The sequence below is a fragment of the Gopherus flavomarginatus genome, chromosome 11 (genome assembly GCF_025201925.1).
Source record: "Gopherus flavomarginatus isolate rGopFla2 chromosome 11, rGopFla2.mat.asm, whole genome shotgun sequence".
Classification (NCBI taxonomy): domain Eukaryota; kingdom Metazoa; phylum Chordata; order Testudines; family Testudinidae; genus Gopherus; species Gopherus flavomarginatus.
In genome coordinates, this window is record NC_066627.1 from 35,464,788 (window position 1) to 35,487,559 (window position 22,772).

The 22,772-nt window shown below is 41.3% G+C and overlaps 1 protein-coding gene across 1 annotated transcript in view; it reads left to right on the forward strand.

Moving 5' to 3' along the window:
* ARFGEF2 (ADP ribosylation factor guanine nucleotide exchange factor 2) overlaps positions 1-22,772 on the forward strand; it is a 57,216-nt gene that overhangs the window by 15,933 nt on the left and 18,511 nt on the right. Inside the window, exons 3-21 of the mRNA XM_050917238.1 lie at positions 857-980; positions 2,183-2,329; positions 3,188-3,367; positions 4,342-4,561; positions 5,510-5,581; positions 6,852-7,003; positions 8,024-8,154; positions 8,767-9,001; positions 9,296-9,395; positions 9,690-9,829; positions 11,957-12,065; positions 13,187-13,388; positions 14,737-14,848; positions 15,531-15,736; positions 16,757-16,841; positions 16,941-17,112; positions 18,856-19,007; positions 20,252-20,380; positions 20,849-21,007. Coding sequence (XP_050773195.1) covers positions 857-980; positions 2,183-2,329; positions 3,188-3,367; positions 4,342-4,561; positions 5,510-5,581; positions 6,852-7,003; positions 8,024-8,154; positions 8,767-9,001; positions 9,296-9,395; positions 9,690-9,829; positions 11,957-12,065; positions 13,187-13,388; positions 14,737-14,848; positions 15,531-15,736; positions 16,757-16,841; positions 16,941-17,112; positions 18,856-19,007; positions 20,252-20,380; positions 20,849-21,007 — 2,827 coding nt within the window. The remainder of the gene's footprint in view (positions 1-856; positions 981-2,182; positions 2,330-3,187; positions 3,368-4,341; positions 4,562-5,509; positions 5,582-6,851; positions 7,004-8,023; positions 8,155-8,766; positions 9,002-9,295; positions 9,396-9,689; positions 9,830-11,956; positions 12,066-13,186; positions 13,389-14,736; positions 14,849-15,530; positions 15,737-16,756; positions 16,842-16,940; positions 17,113-18,855; positions 19,008-20,251; positions 20,381-20,848; positions 21,008-22,772) is intronic.

Here is a 22,772-nt window from a genome sequence, read left to right on the forward strand (position 1 = left end):
TACTCTGTCAAAGAAGGCTGTTAGATTGGTTTGACATCATTTGTTCTTGACAAATCCAAGCTGACAGTTACTTATCACCTTAATATGTTCTAGGTGTCTGCAAGTTGATTGCTTAATTATTTCTCCACTATCTTTCTGGGTACTGAAGTTAAGCTGACTGGTCTGTAATTCCCTCGGTTGTCCTTATTCCCCTTTTTTATAGATTTGACACTGTATTTGTCCTGTGGAATCTCACGGGTCTTCCATGACTTTTAGAAGATAATCGCTAATGGCTCAAATATCTCCTCAGTCAGCTCCTTTCTTTTAGGATGTATCTCATCAGGCCCCGATGATTTGAAAACAGTAATTCTTAACTTTCCTATTTTAGCCTCTGAGCCTACCTCATTTTCACTGGCTTTCATTAAGAGATTTCCAACTGCTACTAAACTTTTTGGTGAAAACTGGAGGGAAAAAAGTTATTTAGCACTTCTGCCATTTCCACATTTTCTGTTATTGTCCGCCTCTCCTCTCCCCCCCATGAAATCAATTGTTAAATTATTGGGCCTGGTTTTTCTCTTACTTGTACTAGTATAAATGGAGAGTAATTCCGCTGAAACCACAATGGCTTAAAATAATATAAGCGAAAGGAGAATTTGACTGTATGCTATTTGTGATGAGGGATGTATCAAAATGAATAGCTGTAATATAAGAAAACTGAAGTTGGATTGTAAAGTAGGTTGAGTCTTCAGGGTTTAAAAATGTATTCAGTTTGTGGGGAGAAACTTGCATCCCATTTACATGCTGCTGTGCGCCACTTATATCTGCTTTAATTTTGAAGAGGGTGAAAATGTAGTAGTTTTTTTTCCTCTTAAACTAGGCAAGGCGCTGTCTCTCCACCAAAAGCAAACTTCATAGAAGCAGATAAGTATTTCCTTCCGTTTGAGCTGGCCTGCCAATCAAAGTCCCCACGCATCGTCAGTACCTCACTAGACTGCTTGCAGGTAAGTATTCTGTTTAAACGGGAATAGTGTGAGGTATTATGGGCAAAATAGCAGGTCTAAAATCTTGTCCTTTTTATTAGTAATCATGACAGTGAAGGAGTGAATTTAGCCAGAACATGTGCAATTGCTCTGACAAAAATCATTCTGTATTTACTCCTGCTGGAATTCTGTGCCACTGCACAATGGAGAATTAATGTTTTCTGCAACATTTTATCCTCTCTCTGTCTCACACACCCACACACCCCTACCTCCCAGAACTCCTGCCGGCCATCAGCCCCGGGCAGCTGGGGTGCCAGGAGTATGATTATATTGTGTTGTTTTGTCAAAGCAACACATCATTTTTCAGAATTTTAAAATACTGTGCACAGAATTTTTATTTTTTTGGTGCAGAATTTCCCCAGGAGTAATTTATACACATAAATAACACAAAATAGGGCTTTACGAAACTTGGCTGAGGACTCTTGCTGTGATCTGAAAGCTTGTCCCCAAAAGATCCTTTTCAGCTGCCTTTCTTGAAGCAGTTTTTGAACTAAAGAAGCATGTGTCTGCTTTAGCTTTTCAGGCACTTCACCATTTTACATAAAGTGGTAAAGCATTCTCTATAAAGATTTGTAGGTGGAAACTAGCATTCCTAATGGGGCCATTGTAGTAAATCCTTAAATTGCCTTGTCGCACCAACTTGAAGTCAGTTGGAGTTTTGGGTGCAGGATCAGGGCCTCTGATTATTGTCCTTTTTTTATCAGCTGTTTCTAATAATTTAAAAGGGCTTTTTCAGGAATTTCACTTTTTAAGCAGACTTGGTCTTTCTGGAGTGTTAAAAATAACTCCAAAAACCAAAACTTGTTTGTTATAGCAGAAAATTTTGCTAATGCACATTTGTATTCTGTTGACTATAATATGGATTGGCATGAAGTCCTTTTATGAGGGCATTTTGTATCTACCTGCTCATTGCTGGTACACAGCTTGCAAAGGAGACATTAAGCTGTTTAACTTTTAAAGCTTTGGTTGGCTGACATATGGACAGTCCAAGCCTACATGTGACTCAGCCTGATCTGGCTCATTTTTGTGCTGTCAGCAAAGTCGAACATTGTCTTGTAGGAGGCTGTAATTGGTTAGGAGAACCATATACAAAAATATCTTCCTGCGCTGTATTGCAGGTGTCTTGTAACTGACAATGTGTATTCTCTATTCTCTCCACTTAGAAACTCATTGCATATGGACATATCACTGGCAATGCTCCAGATAGTGGAGCTCCTGGAAAGCGCCTGATTGACCGGATAGTTGAGACCGTTTGCAATTGCTTTCAGGGTCCTCAAACAGATGAGGGAGTGCAGTTACAAATAATTAAGGTATTTCCGTTCACTATTTTCTAAAGTTCGTTTTAGGAATTTGTTTGCTTAATGGAAAGTTCGTTCCATCTTGCATGTTACACTGCAGCAATAGAATTCCTAAATCTGAAAGCCTGTTTAAGGGCCAAATTCGTCACCTGCTTACACTTTATGCACTCATTGATTTTCAATGGGGTTTTCAAAGGGTATTAACTGGTAAGGAATGGGGACTATACATCTATTTCTTTTGCTTAAAAGTAAAACAAATTGATCAGCAATTGCTTGACACTATAAAATTAGAGGCATATATGTCAGTGGCTCAGTAGATATTAGTCCACCATGCACTCTGCTCAGAATATCTGGCATGCTATAGTAGCATCACTAGTCTGGGTTCTGGTCCAGGAATATTAGGGTATTGCAGGTGAGAGCAGAAGTTTGCTTGGTGGAGATCTAATAATTTGATGCCAAATGTTAAAGCTTCCATTGGTCAAAGAAAGGAATCTGTGACTGATTGTGAAGGTGGAGAGAGTCCTTATTTTCGTTAAAATGTGTCGTCTTTGATGCAAACATTGACATACTTTTAAAATAACTCCATGGAATAGATCATTTGATATCTCCAATCTCTTTACAAATTTCAGCTATAAAATCATAGGGTTAGAAGAGATTGTAGGGTTTGTTGTGTAAACTTCCTCCAATCAAATTTTGATTTCAAAGAAATAGTCTTATAAAGGTAGATTGGAGTAGACGTATATTCCATAACAAAGCCACAGCCTACTTATAGGCTTTACGCTTACCTGTGTAAATGTTCTAAAATATGGTTGTTCCTACTTATTTAGATTTGTCTTACTCTGTGTGTAATGGTTTTTGTTTGTTTTTTAGGCTCTTCTTACTGCTGTGACGTCTCCATATATAGAAATTCATGAAGGAACCGTCCTTCAGACTGTTAGAACCTGTTACAACATCTATCTAGCCAGTAAAAATCTCATTAATCAGACTACTGCCAAGGCTACCCTCACTCAGATGCTGAATGTTATTTTCACCCGGATGGAGAATCAAGCTGTATGTCATTATTGCCTTCACCAATCCATCTTCTTTAATGTTTAGCCTTGAAAAATGAACGCGCTACTCTACTTTTTTTGTGTGCTGTTTTGATACAATATCTTGCTCGGTAGTAAAGAAAATCTGGGCCAAATTCTGATTTGAAATGTGTTACTGATAACAGAATTTGACCCTGTAACTTATGCTTAACAGAGCTGCATAAAGAAATAGGGGCACACTCTAGAATAAAGCTCCCTCCCCCTGACCACTACAAAAGGACATTTTATTCTGGATTTGCCCTCAGAGAAATTGTACTCTTTTTTTTTTTTTTTTTTTTTTTTTTTTTTTTTTTTTTAAATGTCAAGAAAACATAGCTCTATTAATCTTTGCTAATCAAATACCATACATGCAGGCATACTTACAAAAATATTTGGTTTGATCTTCAAAATAAAGCAGTTCATTACACAAGCAAAGTATAGAGGAGACTTTAGACAAATGCAGATGTAACTTTTTATTAAACATGATTAGTGAACCAACTCAGTAATAATCAAAATTTGAAAGGGAAAAACAGGGCTCAAATTTGAAGGGGGTAATGTTATGCGAAGCTAATCTGTCAAGTGTAATAAAGCAGCTTGAATAAAATTTAAGATGAAAAATCCACAGAGCTTGTAGCTAGAACAGAAAGATTGGTTTCTAATTAAAGCAGAGGTAGTGAATAGGCAGACCGAGGGCCGAATCCGGACCACAAGACACGTTTGAACAGACCCTGAAATCTTTTTATTTACTTATAATTATTGGGTTTTTTATTATTTTTCTTCTTCTTCTCTGGAGTCTGTACCTTGACCAAGAAATTTGAACCTGGCCAAAAAATAGACTACCTCTGCCTTAGTGTGAACTTGGTGTATTTCACTGTCTGATGCTTAAGTTATGTGTTAAACATCTCTTTGCTCTGTTATGGGGTGGTTTTGGAGAAGTAGTATTACTTTGTTTTTTAGATACAAGAGGCCAGAGAATTAGAAAAAACAAATCAACAAAAATCCCAGTCTCCCATGATTCAGGATGTTGCAAGATCTCCAAAGATTAATCTACTACGACACAGCCAACAGGAAGGGAAACCCTCAACCCCTGAAAACACAGACTTAACAAATGGCGAGCCTGAGAGAACCGAAAATGCAGACCAAAAGCCAGAAAGAGATCTGACTCCTTCTGTCTCCGGTACATAAGATCATGTTGCTTGTGCTGACTTGCAGTAAAATAAGTTGCCCACAGGGGTAACTCTAAGTATATCCCTATATGTTCTTTAAACTCCCATCTTTTTTTAATGGCTCGTTAAATCATGAAAATAACACTGCCTTTCTTTTGGCAGTCAGGTCTGTCTCCCCTCTCCTCCCTCCTGTTCTTTACTTTGGAGCACAACCCCCCATGGCTCTAATTTCTTGGTGTGAAAAAGCATGATCATGTTAGGGAAGTTGTTGAAATGGGGGGTTTAGTTCCCATAAGTGCAAGTCTTATCTAGCTCTGTAACTGCCGAGACAAATATTCTAGGATAACGCATTTACAGCATTTGTCTTGCAAACTTGTCAGTGAAATTGGGTAGATATCCTTGGGACTCAAACATTTTCTTTACCAAAGTGTAACCACTTTAAAATGAGTGAAATATTAGTCTTGGACTACTTGATAATATAAAATCTGTGTGTGCAGAGTTGTGCTGGGTTTTGACTTCTTGTTTTCAGTTGGGGGGTAAATGGGGGTGGGGGGGGGAGGAATGGAGAAGGTGAGGTAAGGTGTCTAGAAACAGCCAAAGCTAGTTGAAAGTCTTACGGGGAAAAAAATAGGATATGAACATCTACTTCAAAGATTTTCATAATGCTACACACAAGGGTCAGAATTAAGACTGCGTCTGCAACCTCCATTTGGGCATTTCTTAATCTTTGCTTGACTTTCATACTTAATGTTCGTTACTGTAGGTATTTTATTATATTCGGTAAAATAGTACTATTAGCAAATCTGTGCTTATTCAATAATATTTGACCGTAGTAAACACAATGTAGTGTTACCCACTGGGGAGTGTGTGTATAAAATGCGTTTAAAAGAAAACACTAAATTGCAGTATTCTTCTTACCTCCCCCACAAAAAATCCTATTTCTTGGCATATTTAATCAGAGGAAACCACTGATGGAGGCAAGGAAATGGTTACAGCCATTCTGGAGGATGTGGTCGTATCAGCTGTTAAAGGTAAAACTTTATCGGAAGAACCTTTCCCAAGTAAACATATATATTTATCCAGCTTTTGCCTTGTGCTTTTAGAAGTATGGAATGCCTTTTTCCTTAAGAATTTATTTTGAGATCCACAGATGTTGTCGAGCCTAGTGACGCCTGTAATAGGAACATTGTCAATACCCTCCCGTGTACAGTAACGCCTCACTTAGTCGTCCCGGTTAACATTGTTTCATTGTTACGTTGCTGATCAATTAGGGAACATGCTCAGTTAAAGTTGTGTAATGCTCCCTTCTGACATCTTTTGGCAGCTGCCTGCTTTGTCTGCTGCTTGCAGGAAGAGCAGCCCGTTGCAGCTAGCTGGTTGGGGCTTGGAACCAGCGTGTACCAGCAGCCCCCCATCAGCTCCCTGTTCCCGTAAATTCCTTGTGCAGCAGCTGCCCAGCAGGCTAGCAGTTGCAGCTGTCCCTCCTCCCTGCCACGTGCTGCTCCTGCCCTCTGCCTTGGAGCTGATCCCGAGACTTCTGCTTGCTGTGGAGGGGGGACGGAAGGAAGAGGGGGGCTAATGTCATGGTGTCCGCCTCCCGCCCTCCCCCCGCTCCTGCACCCCGCTTACCCCATCTTCCATAGAGCAGGGGGGACATACCAGGTCTCAGGATGGAGGGAGTTTGCAGCAGCTGCCTTCTCAGCAGGCTGATCTAATTAACAAGGCAGTGTAATTAAAGGAAATATGCATATCTCCATTTCTGCTGCCTTGTGTAGAGAGAGAGTTAACCTTTTGAGAGCTCAGCCAATTGCTAGTTCATCATTTAGCAGTAAGGGAAATATCCCACCCTCTGACTCCTCCACCTCAACCAAGCTTCACAGTCATCACTGTGTACCAGTATTAAATTGTTCGTTTAAAACTTATACTCTGTGTGTGTGTGTGTGTGTGTGTGTGTGTGTATGTATGTATGTATAGTCTTTTGTATGGTGAAAAAAATTTCCCTGGAACCTAGCCTAACCTCATTCACGTTAATTCTTATGGGGAAATTGGATTCGCTTGCCATCGTTTCGCTTAAAGTCACATTTTTCAGGGACATAACTACAGCGTTAAGTGAGGAGTTACTGTATCACAGTAACCCTTCCTCTGGCTAAAGCTGAGACAAACTCCCTCTAGCCGATTAGTGCTGCTCTTGTCTATCAACCACAAGAGTGTCACCTGTGCACCCTAAGAATTTGTATGACATTGATATTTTTATTGAATTTTTATTGCAAGTATTTATTTGGGCTTTTCATTTATTTTAAGTGGCTGAAGAAAAGCATGTTGCAACTGAAACAGCTACTCCCCCATCTGAATTAGAAGCAGTGGATCTTGCCCCTGCTGGTGGTATTAATGAAAATGTACAAACGAATGGAATTCCAGATGATAGACACTCTGTCTCCTCCACGGATAATCTGGTAAAAACAAAAAACCTAGACTCTTGATTTTCTTTTGGGGAAAAAGATCAATCAAAGTATGCAAAAGGACAGCATTTGGTATTGTATAATTGGGTGTGGAACAGTATGTTCTTAATTTTTGCTTTGCTACCTGAAAGTTTGCATTATAAGAGCATGAAAGTAAGATCAGGTTGCATTGTTTTCATATGAGTGCTGCGGTCTGAATAGTGATAAAATAATCTCATTTCCGAATGCCTGTAGATATTAATATGTCCACATAATTAGTCTGTCTCAATACCTGGATCCTAGTGACTTTCACTTTTTCATCTGAAAGCTTGGAATTCTTTTTGATAGGTAACTTGGAAAAACAACCCTTTCAAATATATAGTGAGTTAGAAGGGGCTGTAAGAATAAAAATTAAGTGCACTTACTTATATTACTAGCATCTTAGGGGTTGTCAAATTAAGATGTAGTTCGTGTCAGTCTGGGCTGTAAATATACCACACGCTAGTTTGCCATGCATGATGTCCATGTAGACCCTGGTGGCCCACACTAAAAGTTCCCTAGTGTGCTTTGATCTACTCCAGGGAACTTTCAGTGTGCAGCAGCAGTGTCCACACAGACACTTAGTGACTAGCTGGCTGTGCAGAGTAGATTTACGCCCCAACTTGCCACAAACGAAGTGTTTAAATAGCCAGACCCTTAGATTATTGAAACCGAGAGTTTAAAGAAGTCTAATTTGCTCTGTTTGCGTGGTCTTTTACATTTCTCACACTGAACAGTGTAAACAAATTAGTTTCATTTTGGGGTGTTCTTGCATTATGATGCTGCTTTGGTTATGAACACTGCAGAGAGATGACTTTGTTCTTTTAAACACAGATTCCACTGGAACTTAAAAATAAATTATTGCATTCCTGCTAGCTTGTGTAAAGATGAACTAAAATTTGTGGCTAAACTTCGCTTTATGGTGACTCTCTTTAATTTTTTCATCTTATCAGTTGTTGTAATGAAGATTTGATGTAGTGGTTCTTTGCTCATTAGGAAACAGATGTACCTGGATCTCAGTCAGCTGCCAAATTCTCCCATATCCTGCAGAAAGATGCCTTCCTTGTGTTCCGGTCACTGTGCAAGCTTTCGATGAAACCGCTTGGTGATGGACCACCAGATCCCAAGTAATGAGCTTATATTTACTGAGTTGTATGCTCTTCAGATAGCTATTTTTATGAACAAAGGGAATCAGATTGTTTAAGTACTTCATAGTATAGCCTTGGTCATCCAGAACTCCCAGTTACACCCCTGTTTTGAATACATTGAGAGATCTCTTTGCATTGAAAATTCCCTGTATGCACACCTTCTTACTTGGATAAACCAAATAGCAGAGGGATGCAGTACTGCAGGAAACCATTATGCTGTAGTTCATGTGGTCTCAACAAAAGTTCCCTTAGATATAGTACCTCTACAGATCTGTGGAAAGAACTCATTCTGTGGTTTGAATCCTATGCTTTAATGCAACCAGTAGGAGTAACTGACCCAATCCCATGGGTTGCAAGCATCTAATATTCTCTAGAAGGAGAAGAATCTCCAAGGTAAGAAGGTTGTTATTCCCTAGCATTCTCAGCAGAGAAGTCAAGCAAGCTGTTATCTCTGGAATGAACTGAGGTAGTGCTCATTTCACTTGACCTGTAGAGTCACTGTGACTTACACACACGTACGTGTGTGTGTGTGTGTGAGAGAGATGACAGTAACCTATTTTCTTAACGATAGTCTTCTGCTTTCTTCCCCAGATCCCATGAGTTGCGTTCTAAGATAGTGTCCCTCCAGCTGCTTCTCTCCGTATTGCAGAATGCTGGTGGAGTATTCAGGACACATGAAATGTTCATCAATGCAATCAAGCAATATCTTTGTGTAGCATTATCTAAAAACGGGGTTTCTTCTGTTCCTGATGTCTTTGAGCTATCTCTTGCCATCTTTCTCACACTGCTTTCAAACTTTAAGACCCATTTAAAAATGCAGATTGAGGTAAGAGTGCTTTATCTTCATTTTGACTACAAATGTTCTGTTAACTCAATACATTTTACTAATAATGCAAAGCAAAGCACGATACTTTAAAAATTGCTGCTTCAAAATTTTGCTTTCTTTGCACCTTGAAGTACTACTTCCTTTACAAATTGGATATGCATGAGATGAAGACTCTCTTCCAAGTGAAATTACTGTGTACAAATGAATATGCTCATTTAGCATGTTTTTTTTTTTTTTTAATTCTTCCGTAGAAAACTGCAGACATTGTATCTTTGTCTCATTTGCTGTGCACAGGTGTTTTTCAAAGAGATCTTCCTGAATATTTTGGAGACCTCCTCAAGTTCTTTTGAGCACAAATGGATGGTGATTCAGACCTTGACTAGAATTTGTGCAGGTATATAGTTATAAAAGTTACCTGTTCTTCACAATGTAGAAATAACTTTGGTTTGACAATGATCTGGAAATACTGAAGGCAGCTGATATCAGAGTAGTGGTAGCTTTAAGTGTGTGTTCTTAGAGAAGCATTTGTCTTTTAATTCAAAATATTTGAATCAAGAAATGATGCATAAAATAACTGTGCTCTGATATCATGGTGATGAACATGTTTTAAACATACTTTCCACCTATTTTTTTATTTTTAAGTTCTATATCTTTGAATTCTAATACTCTGATTTTTCTCATTTTTAAGATGCTCAGTGTGTGGTGGATATTTATGTTAACTACGACTGTGATTTAAATGCTGCTAATATTTTTGAACGCCTTGTAAATGACTTGTCTAAAATTGCTCAGGGACGGAGTGGACATGAGTTGGGAATGACACCTCTGCAGGTGAGAGCAACAACATTGGAAATAATATAGCTCTGATTTTCCCTTCAGTGCCGCCTCCTTTAAATAATGAGTACCAGTTAGTTCAGAGGTGGGCAAAATACGGCCTGCAGGCTGGATCTGGCCTGCCAGCTGTTTTAATCCAGCCCTTGAGCTCCCGCTGGAGTCGGGGCTTGCCCTGCTCCAGCGCTCCAGACAGGGAGCAGGGTCGAGGGTCACTCCACGCAGCTCCCGGAAGCAGCGGCATGGCCCCTCTCCAGCTTCTATGCGTAAGGGCAGCCAGGGGGCTCTGCTCTGCATGCTGCCCCCACCCCAAGTGCCCCCCCTGCAGCTCCCATTGGCCAGAAGCTGCACCCAATGGGAGCTGCGGAGGCAGCACCTGCAGACAGGGCAGCATGCAGAGCCTCTGGGACATGCTGCTACTTCTGGGAGCTGCTTGGGGTAAGTGCCGCACAGAGCCTGCATCCCTGAGCCTCTCTCTATGCCCCAACCCCCTGTCCCATCCCTGATCCCCCTCCCACCCTCCAAACCCCTCAGTCCCAGCCTGGAGCACCCTCCAAACCCCACATCCCCAGCTCCACCCCAGAGCCTGCACCCCCAGCCAGAGCCCTCACATCCCAGCCCGGAGTCTCCGCCCACACCCTGAACTCCTCATTTCTGGCCCCACTCTGGAGCCCACACCCCCAGCCAGAGCTCTCATCCCCTCCTGCACCCCATCCCCAATTTTGTGAGCATTCATGGCCCGCCATACAATTTCTATTCCCAGATGTGGCCCTCAGGCCAAAAAGTTTGCCCGCCCCTGATTTAGTTTTTACTTGTATAGTGTGCAACATGGCTACAGTTGGTTTCATTGAGAGTCACCTGTGACTGTCACCGGGGAGGTCATCCTATTGTTTCATCTGCTAGTGAATTTAGTTGATTGAATGCCCAATAATAATACTATATTATACATGTTCAGGCCACTCTTTTGTTGGGGGTGCTAAGGGAGAGTTAACGCTTCCATGATGTGAGGCTTCTCCCTACTTCATCACTCATGTGACTGAGTCATCTGACTTCCTTCTGTGGCTTACCCCGAGAGCAATAACATTCTACGTTACAGTACTTGCATTGTGTGGAGTCCATGGCTTTGACATCACCTCTTCATCACAAGCTGTGTTTCTTTTTTTTTCCCCTCTTTAAAATGGCACTTTCCTAGCGGTAGAGAATGATGGGGCATAACAATCATTCTTCAGTGCGTGCAAAACTATCCTTCCAATATTGAGCTGGAGCTATGATAACCTATTGCTTGTGAACAGTAGTTCTGAAAGCAAATTGTAGGGACCACTCATTCCTGGAGCTGAACACACCTCTTCCCTCACAGTCACAGATCCATTAACACCATCCCCCTGCAATCCCCTTGTTGGCCAGGGAATGAAACCGACTGAGGATTTATAGTTTGATTACCTGCCTGTCAAGGTAATGCAGTGCAGCTCACTTACTGGGATGCACCTATTTGCTTTTATTTGGAGAGGGTCTGAATTGTAAATCCTTTTGCAGCTCTTAGTAGTACCATTTAGAAAATATGAGTGTTATTTACAACAATATTTCTTGCAGTTACAAGGATTAAAATTGGTGATCCCTGATCCAGGACTTACTATAGACAGACCTGGGCCAATGTCAATAAAACATTGCTAGATCAAAGAACTGAAGTAGCTCTGTATTCCTGCCCCAATGATATTCTTGCCTTAGTCTCTTCTCCCATTCTTTGAGATCATGGTAACAGCAGGGAAACAGTCCACTTTATCCCTGGAAACACTGCTTTATCAATAGTTGCATATAATATGGCTCTCCAACTGAAAATACCAAAACTGTGTCAAGCTTAAAAAAACCCCACAAGTTGTCATTACTGGTGTCTAAAGCTAACAGTAGTGCTGTACATCAGAACAGCTTTCCTCTACTATTAAGTCTCTCTGAGGTGCATTTGTTTCTTAAGATTTTATGGGTGTGATTTAACTAGAGAGAGAGAATTTGTTGGCTTGTTCTCTTCCTGCTTTAGATGTATTTTGTCTCAGCACAGAAATTCTAAATTTTAGTATCTAGGACTTGACCTGTCCAGTGTGATTAATTTTTTTTCTTCTCTCTTTTCTGCAGGAACTCAGCCTGCGGAAAAAAGGTCTTGAATGTTTGGTTTCTATTTTAAAGTGCATGGTCGAATGGAGCAAAGACCTGTATGTGAACCCTAACCATCAGGCCAGTCTTGGTGAGATTTTCCACCCCACCCTCCAACAGTAGAAAAATGCATTAAAATGTAGATGTCAGTCCAAATGTGTGTCCAGCAAATAAATAAATGTATATCACTTTTTATGTACACCTTTTTGCTGCTGTTATAACACTAGCAAGTGTGCTGTGTGTTTCCATGGGAAACAAATAGAGGTACCTTGCCCTGAAGAGCTTACAATCTAGATAATGGACTTGACAAAACGCTCTCTGAATGAGGAGGATGGGGAAGCAGAGCATTGGTTACAGAAATAGGACTTTGTGGCTATTTGGTTAAGCATAAAAGTCCTATTTCAGTAAACCATGTCGTCTTTACTCTGCTTTCCATTCCTGGTGTGTGATCGTCACTTCTTTGGCAGATCCACTGACAGGGTTGTAAGCTGCTTGAGACATGGATTTTTCTTTTCTTTTTTTTTTAACAGCTAGCAAAACTTATGGAAGCTTTAAGATTAAAAATACAGTGTACTTGGTAGACTGAGGAATATCAAAGCTCTGTGAAAAGCAATGTGTCTTGTCTACAAACTGATTGATAGTTCACAGTGAACATGAGGAAAGAACATGTTTACAGATATTTCTTTTTCTGTTTAAAAGCTGAGGTTCTAGGAGTTGAGCAGGAGACTGAAAAGAATAATTCTTATGTGCACTAATAGTGTTTGTAGGCCCCAGGAATTCAAATAGAGTTTTAAAAAAAACATACACACAAGGTGGAGCCCTCATATTGAGTAGTGTGCTAGCCAGCTCTCCCCCGATCACTTAGGTGGTGAAACTGGTGCTATTGTAAGTAGCAATAGCTCTTCTTCTGCACCCTGTACACCCTTCTTTACTAGGTGGAGGCGCAGAGATCTTTCCTCCACTCTTTTCTCCCTCACTGCTTCAGGAAAGTGGCATGGGGCATAACATGCCCCTAATGATTAAATGTTTGGTGGCTGTTTTACTGGAGAGAGAGGGGTCAGATGGTTTAAGAGGTGTGTGTGTGTGTGTGTGTGTGTGTGTGTGTGTGTGTGTGTGTGTGTGTGTGTGTGTGTTTTCACATGCTCCTTGGGGGCATGTTGGCTTTTCTCACTAATCATTCTTATGCTTCTTGTACTCTTTGCCTACCTGCAGGTTCAGATAGACCTTCAGAGCAGGAAATGGGTGAAGGTAAATGTTTGGAGACTGGAAGAAGACGGAGTAGTGTGAGTTCCTTGGATTCGACGGTGTCCTCAGGAATTGGAAGCATTGGCATCCAGACTGCTGTCCCTGATGATCCTGAGCAATTTGAGGTCATCAAGCAACAAAAGGAGATAATTGAACATGGGATAGAATTGTAAGTGGATTGGCAAGGAAATAAAGGCTAACTAGTGTGAATGTCTATCTGATGCATCTTCACTGTTTCTGATGTAGTCACTATGTATTATAGGAACCGTGTTTGTTCAGTTTAAAGGGACACTTGTCATAATAAAGTAGCACTGACAACTAAAAATGACACTTCCTTCTGAAAACCTTTGTCTACTCTTGTCACAAGCTAACTCCTGAGGGGTGTGTCTGCGGCTGACCTGGGTCAGCTGACTTGGCCTTTGGGGGCTAAAAATCGCAGTGAAGATGTTTTGGGCTCAGGCTGGAGACAAGCTTTGAGATCAATCCCCCACGCAGGTGTCAGAGCCAATGCTCTACCTTGAGCCCAAACATCTACACTGCAGTTTTAAGCCTTGCAGCCCGAGCCCTGTGTACCTGAGTCAGTTGCTCTGGGTTCTGAGACTTTACTCCAAGGGGTTTTTATTGCAGTGTAGATGTCCTCAAAGTCTACTGTAACTGAAAGGAATTGGGGGATGATTTTGTTCACTCTGTGCACTTGACACAACTGTGTGGTCGTCTCCTTTTAGGCCGATTCAGCCACAAAGGAGAGGAAACTTTTAAAGTGATTGTAAATTACTAATTGGTTTGGAGCAGGTGTAATATCAGACTGCTCTTTATTTCAAAAATTGGGTAAACTTCAAGTTGGCAATGACCCTTTCAAATTGCCATATTTAAAAAAAATCTTCTTTGGTTGTATTACTAATGAAAACTGAAATTCTGCAAGTGCTTTTGCCTTTTGTGCTCCTGTGTTACACACACACAACTGGGAGAATAAAATGATTGGTCCAAGTACATTTGTCTTATAATCACTTTAAAAAATTAAATTATCCTGGATATTGCCATGCTTCAAATGCTGTAGAAGGGTGTTCCCTTTTAAAAACATCCAAACTCACACAAACCTCCTTAGAACCGTTCTTTATTTTATGGAAAAACTTCTATTAATAGCATTTGGAAAAATCAGTTTTTTTTTTTTATTAAACCTAAATTATCTTGACATCCTTAATTCTAAAATAGTGGTCTTTGAATATACCACATAATACGCAGGATGGGATGTCTAGTGTTACCTAGCTAATGCATTAGTCCTCCACCCCCCTCACCCCAAAAATAAATAAATTAAATAAAATGCCCAGACGTCTTTTCTTAACTATTCACCTTTAAGGTGGAAGTAATGTGATTTTTAAATTCCTTCCTTTTGTAAGGGCTCTGCAGATGCAAGTAAACTTTATGCTCCATAGTGTCTTGGGAAATGGTATTCCAGGTGTAAGCTATAGCTTTTCTGCTTCTCATTTAATTTTTTTATATTCTGTCTGTATGAATAGATTTAACAAAAAGTCAAAAAGAGGAATACAGTATCTTCAAGAACAGGGCATGCTTGGCACGACAACAGAAGACATTGCACAGTTTCTGCACCAAGAAGAACGTCTGTGTTTTGTAAGACTGAATGCTACTTAAGTGATTAATTTGTTTTACGAAGATATTCCTTCCCTCTCCCCAGCAATTCAGCTGTTGCTGCTTTCATATTCCATGCCACCTTACTTTAATTACTTTTTTATGGCAGACAATCTAATGAAGGTTCTCAACTCCCTCCCCCCAGGTTAATTTCAAATCACCACTGCACAGTGGTGCTGGAACACTTTTAATAGGAGGGGTGCTGAAAGCCAGCCCCCTGCCCCAGCTGATGCCGGGAGCAAAGCCCTGGGTGCCTGCGCCTATGCCTCCGCACCACTGCTCCCAATTTACATACTCCTTTTAGGCTCTTTGCAGATCCTTTCTTTTGGCAATGGAGGACTGGGTGGGATTCCCTTCATGCCTACTAATGCTGCTTTTTTTTAGATCTGCCAGAAAAGCGAGCTGGCTTCTTACTGGAGCCGGTTATTTTACAGCATTGACTTTAAAGGTGGTGTTAATGACCCTTAATGAAATGTTGTGACAGTTGACCAGACTTGACTTTCCATATCCAACAATGGCTCTGCTTCTCATGAGCAACATACCAACCTTATTATGAAATTTTACTGCAGTGCAACTGTTATACAATAAGTTCATTGAAATAGAAAAGGGAGAAGGTACAGTTAGTTTGATACATAATATTCATAACAGTCTCTCTTGTGTTTAGACCCAAGTTGGAGAATTTCTAGGGGAGAGCAGTAGATTTAACAAGGAGGTGATGTATGCCTATGTAGACCAGCTTGATTTCTGTGGGAAAGACTTTGTCTCTGCTCTACGTATATTTCTGGAAGGTTTTCGGTTACCAGGCGAAGCTCAGAAGATTGATAGATTAATGGAGAAGTTTGCGGCTAGATACATTGAATGCAACCAAGGGTAACTTGAAACATAATATTGGATAAACTGTCTTAGGAATGGTCACCTTGTTGGCAGCCGTAGGCAATAAAGCAAGGCTTGACTCGTGCTTGGCCCGCAAGGGCAAGGCACACTGCAGGGATGTGTGGGGGCAGATTGTGTTGCTGTTGTCCATGCTATACCTGTTCTGTAGCTAAATGGAAGACCCGTGGGATGTTCCTGTAGGCAGCTGCTATAAATCATCATGAAGTCTTGAATAGTAGGTGTGGCAGTATTGGCACTTCAGAGAGCACTTTCTAACAGGTGCATGGGATCTAATTGAGCAAGAATGCTTCAGATACTGCATATCCTATTTATCCACGTTGTACTTAACCAGTTCAACAAATTCAAAGTTTTGTGAGCCTTAGTGAAAGATAAAAAATCTAATTTGGTAAGTAACGTGTCTCTGTGTAATGTGGCATTTTCCCACCTGCCTTCAGCCAGGCAAATGTGCTTGGATGGGCCAATTTGTGATAATGTAGACCATTTTACTCTAAAACAAATTTGAAAATGCAATTCTTGCTTGAAAACTTTGATATTGTCTGCTTAAGAATCCAGACTTTATCAATTTCCACTCCCAGATCAGTCACACATCACTGTTTTAATAAAAATTAGTATATTTAGAAAGGAAACCTGGATGTGAGTATACTAGTGGATAAATCTTATTCTAATTGCTTGTTGAAAACAGTGGAAAAAGATGGAAAAATAGTAATGAATAGCATTTATTTAAATGCCTTTTTCTGTAATCTTGTAAATTTATGGCTTCACAAATTCTTCCCTTTCCCCTTCATTGGCCTTGCTGTAGCTTTCAGTACATATTAAGCAGTAGCTGGGCTAATTTAAAACTTATTTTACTATAAAAGGCTGAAGTATGAGATTCCTTGCCAGGCTTTACTGTGTCAGGAGTGTGTAATGCTTCTGAACTGCATCTCTTCCCTGCATGCGCAGAGAGAGCTAATGGATTGAAGATCTAGAACTCTAAAACTTGTTTCTCTGTTTCAGGCAAACCCTATTTGCTAGTGCTGACACTGCCTATGTTTTAGCATATTCTATTATAATGCTGACTACAGACTTGCACAGTCCCCAGGTAGGGAAAAATCACTATAGAACTGTTACAAGTGCTCTTCTCCAGAACTTGTTCTCAAAATTTGACACCTGAATTTTTATCTGTCTCACCTGTCGACAGGTAAAGAATAAAATGACAAAAGAGCAATATATTAAAATGAATCGAGGAATCAATGACAGTAAAGACCTGCCAGAAGAGTATCTGTCCACTATCTATGAAGAAATAGAAGGGAAAAAAATTGCAATGAAAGAGACAAAAGAATATGCAATTACAACTAAATCTACTAAGCCAAGTAAGATTTAATTAGAAACTCAATATACTGCTCAGTGTTTTTTATAGTATCTCGTATTCAAGGATTAACATAAAATGCCTTAATTCAGCTTAGCCTTTGTGTACTTCACACAAGTGTTGGCAATCTGGGGACCACTTTACCCAGTGCTGAAACATGGCCACTGGTATGTGGCCACTTTCATGTAAAAGCTCCTAGCACCACTAGACATGGTTAAGGAGAAAAAGTGAAGAATGCTGTAGCTATTTGAAAAAGAAGAGGGACTTAAGGGAGGCAGAACATAGTAATCTAAGTTAGCTCTTTTCTCCTGGCCAAGTGCTGACAGTCTTCTTCAGAGTTTTATGTGACTATCTCATGTTGTGCCATGTTTAACAATGGCACCTCATAGTTCAGAGAGACTGATTTGCTGTTCCTAAGGAGTTTGCAGTCTGAGGTGATAACACAGGGAGGGCTTAGCAGTTGGCAACATCATTAAAGTCACTTGAAGTTAGGTGACTTTTCTATACCTAGAATAGATGAGGACTTAAATGATATGTCACATCCAAATGACAGCACCTCCAGCTGCATGATACTTTTAATAGCATATTGGGCAATTAATGTAGTGCTAACTGAAGAAAGAGAACCAAGTACCAAATCGTCAGCACTACCTCCTTCAGTGCTTGCATGCTCCTTCGAGGTCTTACATTCAGGTATTGACTCTCTTTATCTTGAGAGTTAGCACCTCAGGCTGTGACCTAGTTATGGCTGCAGGAATAAAGAAACAGCACTGATTATTTTAATAGGCTATGGTTATGTCTACATTACACAGTTTTTACCGACATGGCTGTGTTGCTACAACTGTGCCGCTAAAAGTCATGCAGTGTAGCTGCTGCTTGTCGGCTCTCCTGCTGACGAACATTCATCCCCAGCAAGTGGCATTTGCATTGTCACCAGGAGCACTCTCCTGCCGAGAAAGCGCTGTTCACACTGGTGCATGTCGCTGGCAAAATTTCTTGTCTTTCAGGGTTTATTTATTTATTTTAAACACCTCTGAAAGACAAAAGTTTTGTCATTCAATTGCCAGTGTAGACATAGGTGGTAGTGTAGACAGAGGCTATGTTGCTCAGGGGAGTGAAACAACCACCCCTCTGAGCAACATAAGTTACCCCAACATAAGTGCTGGTGTGGACAGCTTCTCCTGGTAACATAAATGCCACCACTCTTTGGGGGTGGATTAATTATGTTGACGCGAGAGCTCTCTCCCGTCACTGTAGAGTGGCTACACTAGAGATCTTACAACAGCACAGCTACATCAGTACAGTGGCGCTATTGTAAGTCTCTAGTGTAGACATAGTCATAGCCATAGCATCTGTTTTGCAAACTTGAGACTTTAAAGCATTCTTATGTAGTTCACATGAACTAAATGACTTAATAAAATACGCCTCTGGATTTTACTCTTTCTATGAAGCAGGTCATAAAGTGTGTGAGGCTGTTAAGGGAAGAACTGTATAACTACCATATATGTGGACTGATGTACTAGACATGGTTGTGTTTTTGTTACCCCAAGGCTTACACTTTATATGAAAGGCAAAGTCCCATGACAGCATCTTGAGTAAATCCAAAAGCTTCTGAACAAGCTTCCTTAAATTGCAATCTCTAGATAAAAATTAAAAAATCTCCTTTCAGCATCTGATACCCAGAACTAAGGAATAGAGCCTGATAGCAAAAATACATATAGTGATGCAGGTTTTATGGTGTTCTTCATAGATGTAGCCAATGAGAAGCAACGGCGGTTATTGTACAACCTGGAGATGGAGCAAATGGCTAAAACGGCTAAAGCCCTCATGGAAGCAGTAAGCCATGCAAAGGCTCCTTTTACTAGTGCCACTCACCTGGATCACGTCAGACCTATGTTCAAAGTGAGTGTATGGATTTCTCCGTCACGTATCTTTGTTAGGGCATGTAATCCTCTTCAATCCATAACGTGCCTCATTGAGAGCTGTGATAACCGAGCCATAGAGTGCAGCAGTGCATCTCTCTTTTTTATGAAAGTGTCAATATTCTGATGTGACTAAAAGTGTTGCATTCTGCCATGAGAGTCTCTGGCTCAGGAGTGTGAAGAGAAGAGCTGGGAGTATTGGAGGCAGAAAAGAGTCTTATTTTTTTTATAGGGGATATTAATATACTCTAAATCAGGGGTGGGCAAACTTTTTGGCCTGAGGGCCACATCTGGGTGGGGAAATTACATGCAGGGCCATGAATGTAGGGCTGGGGCAGGGGGTTCGGGTGCAGGAGGGAGTGCAGGGTGTGGAAGGGGTGTGGTGTGCAGGAAGGGGCTCAGGAGGAGTGTGGGGTGTATGAGGGGGTTCAGGAAAGGGTGTGGCATGTGGTGGGGGCTCAGAGCAGGGGGTTGGGGTGCAGGGAGGGGTGCCTAGTGCAGGAGAGGGCTCAGAGAAGGGGGTTAGGGTTCAGGAAGGGTTTAGGGTGTGGCAGGGGGTTGGGGTGCAGGTTCCGGTCTGGTGCTGCTTACCTTGAGCGGTTCTGGGATGGCAGCGACGTGCAGCAGGGCTAAGGCAGGCTCCTTGCCTGCCCTGGCCCTGCGCCACTCCCGAAAGCAGCTGGCACTATGTCCCTGCAGCCCCTGGAGGAGGGGTGGGGCAGAGGGCTCCATGTGCTGCCCTCGCCTGCGGGTACCTCCTCCAAAGCCCCCATTGGCCATGGTTCCCCATTCCTGGCCAATGGGGGCTGTGAGGAGCGGTGCCTGCAGGCGAGGGCAGCGAGCGGAATCCTCTGCCCCCCTTCACCCATCCCCCACCCCTGTCCTCCCCAAGGGGCCATAGGGATATGGTGCCGGCCACTTCTGGGAGTGGCGTGGGGCCAGGGCAGGCAGGGAGCCTGCCTTAGCCCTGCGGTGCCACAGGGATGGCAATCCTGCGGGCCGGATCCAAAGCCCTGATACGCCATGTCAAACCCGCATGCAATAGTTTGCCCACCCTGCTCTAGATGCTGTAGAAAAAGTATGTGAATGGCATCCTGGTACTTCATTATGTGAATGGGAGGATACAGTGTTGGCATGGGCAGTGTCTACACTAGCCACTGCTTTAGGGAGACTCATGATTTGGTGGTAATGAAACTAAACTTACAAGGGTTTCCTTTTTGCTAGCTTGTCTGGACTCCATTGTTGGCAGCTTACAGCGTTGGCCTTCAGAACTGCGATGACACGGAAGTTGCATCCCTGTGTTTGGAAGGAATTCGATGTGCAATCCGAATAGCCTGCATTTTTGGAATGCAGGTTTGTATATGTTAGACATGCTGTGTCTAGGTCACTGGAGTCCATCATGGCCTCTGACATCTGTAATAGTAAAACTATAAAAATGTTACTTTGGTGTAAGATATCTTAAGCAAGTGAAAATAACTTGCTCTGCTAATCAACACATATAATGTTTTTGTTTGCAGAACAGTTTTAGTTTTAATCTTTCCAGAGCTCTGGATCATAAATAAAGATAATAGTGCGGGTTTATTCTTAATCCTCAAATGCCTCCCACTTCTGATGCTCCCATTAAGATCATTTGCTAGTATGTCTCCAGCTCTTCTGTACTATATTGTCAGGGAAATACTTCGCCATAATTGCAATCACAGAGCCATACTTGGAAGGGAAGTTACCCAAACCTGAGGGGGTTGTGTGCTTTTTCTTTAGTATTTGCAGACATCTCAATTTCTCAGGCTTATTTCTGTTCTCATGTTTGTATCTGCATTCTAGCTTGAACGAGATGCCTATGTGCAGGCCCTTGCTCGCTTCTCACTCTTGACTGCCAGCTCTAGCATCACAGAAATGAAACAGAAAAACATAGACACCATTAAGACACTTATTACCGTGGCCCATACAGATGGCAACTATCTTGGGAATTCCTGGCATGAGGTAAAAACTTGAATAGTAAATGTGAGGCTTCAGTGTGCCCTCACAGCTTACCAAACTTTTGTTCACCGAGTTCTGCCTACTGTTTGCGCAGCCCACAGAATTTGAAACTCCAGCACCAGAGAACTCTGCTGTGATGAAGGGATTTATTCTGCAAACTGTGCACTGGCATCTCATTTTCATTGTTTAATAAAATTCTTTCTAGCCTTTGTAGTTGTGAAGGCAGCTCAAACATGAACAGTGAAACCAGTACTGTGCTTTTTGTAGGCAGCATGAAACACTCTACACCTCAGTGGAGTGTTGCCTCTGAAACCTAATGATGTTTCAAAAGTCAATATGTAAACTATTGTGCTGTTCACTGTAGCATAAAAATATATGGTTAGTCCAGGGGTTGGCAACCTTTCAGAGGTGGTGTGCCGAGTCTTCATTTATTCACTCTAATATAAGGTTTCGTGTGCCAGTAATACATTTTAACGTTTTTAGCAGGTCTCTCCCTATAAGTCTATAATATATAATTAAAATATTGTATGTAAAGTAAATAAGGTTTTAAAAATGTTTAAGAATCTTCATTTAAAATTAAATTAAAATACAGAGCCCCACGGATCAGTGGCCAGGACTGTGAGTGCCATAGGTTGCCTACCCCTGGGTTAGTCCATCCCTCAAACCTTTCCTCAAAGAAATCTCTACAGTGCAGTTATTGTCAGTGCATACCCCTTTAGTACATTGAAGATGGAAAAACAGGAGAAGAGTAAAACTGAATCGAATCTGAAAACATACAAACACTGCTGTGACTAAGAAAATATGACAATAGTCAAAAATTGGGATTTGTATTGTTTTGTTTATTGATCTGGAGATTCTGCACAATCCGAAGGACCTTGCTGCAGAATTTAGGTTCAGTTCATAATAAAGCACACAGTGTCTTGACTAGTTGTACATTTACTCTGTCCAGAGCTCCTTTCTTTTTCCTTAAAGACTTGTCTAAAACTTAAAATTAAGTATCAGAATGGATGCCAGAAACTGAGGGCAAGAGGCATTTCCATTTCCTCATAGTCCTACTAACTTTTCCTCTTGTATTTCTCTCAACATTCTTTCAAAGTGATCCACTGAAAGCATAAAATTCACCTAATGTTGTTGTGTGTGTCACCATTGTAATGAATTGGCATCCTCTCATACCTCACTGCCCGCATGAACAGCCGTATCGTTAGGACAGCTTGCAGTAGAGAAAAAGCAGGAAGGAAGCAAACTTTTGTTAGTGGCAGTAAATGCTATCTGAGACGGACACTGTGAGAGATTCAGTTCTTCACAAAGACCCCGTTTCTCTCCTAACCCACAATAAGTTAATCAAGCTGTCTCCTACAATCAAGGAAGGAAAGTCATTTCTATCTTCACATAGTTGGGAGGTATTTGGAAGCTACGTCAGTAGAGACGATATAAATACCTAGGTAAATGGATGAGTGCAGCACTGTCCTCTCCTGGAAAGGATATCTGACTAGTTGAAGATATTATAAGTACTCTTTGATCGGCTGAGCTAGCAGTGCAGCTTCTCTAGCTCCTCAGAATAAGGCCTGTTTTAGAGTAGAAGGCCATGAATTCTGCCTTGATGGCATATGCCAGTATCTGGTATCTATGTATGTGTTGCCAGTGATCTTTACAACTGCTTCAACTCTGAGAAACAATTTTGCATTTATATATTGAATCTAGTCTCTTGTTTGTGTTCATGAGATTAATCTAATAAATTTTGCATGTACGGAGAGAGTAGATAGGCTCC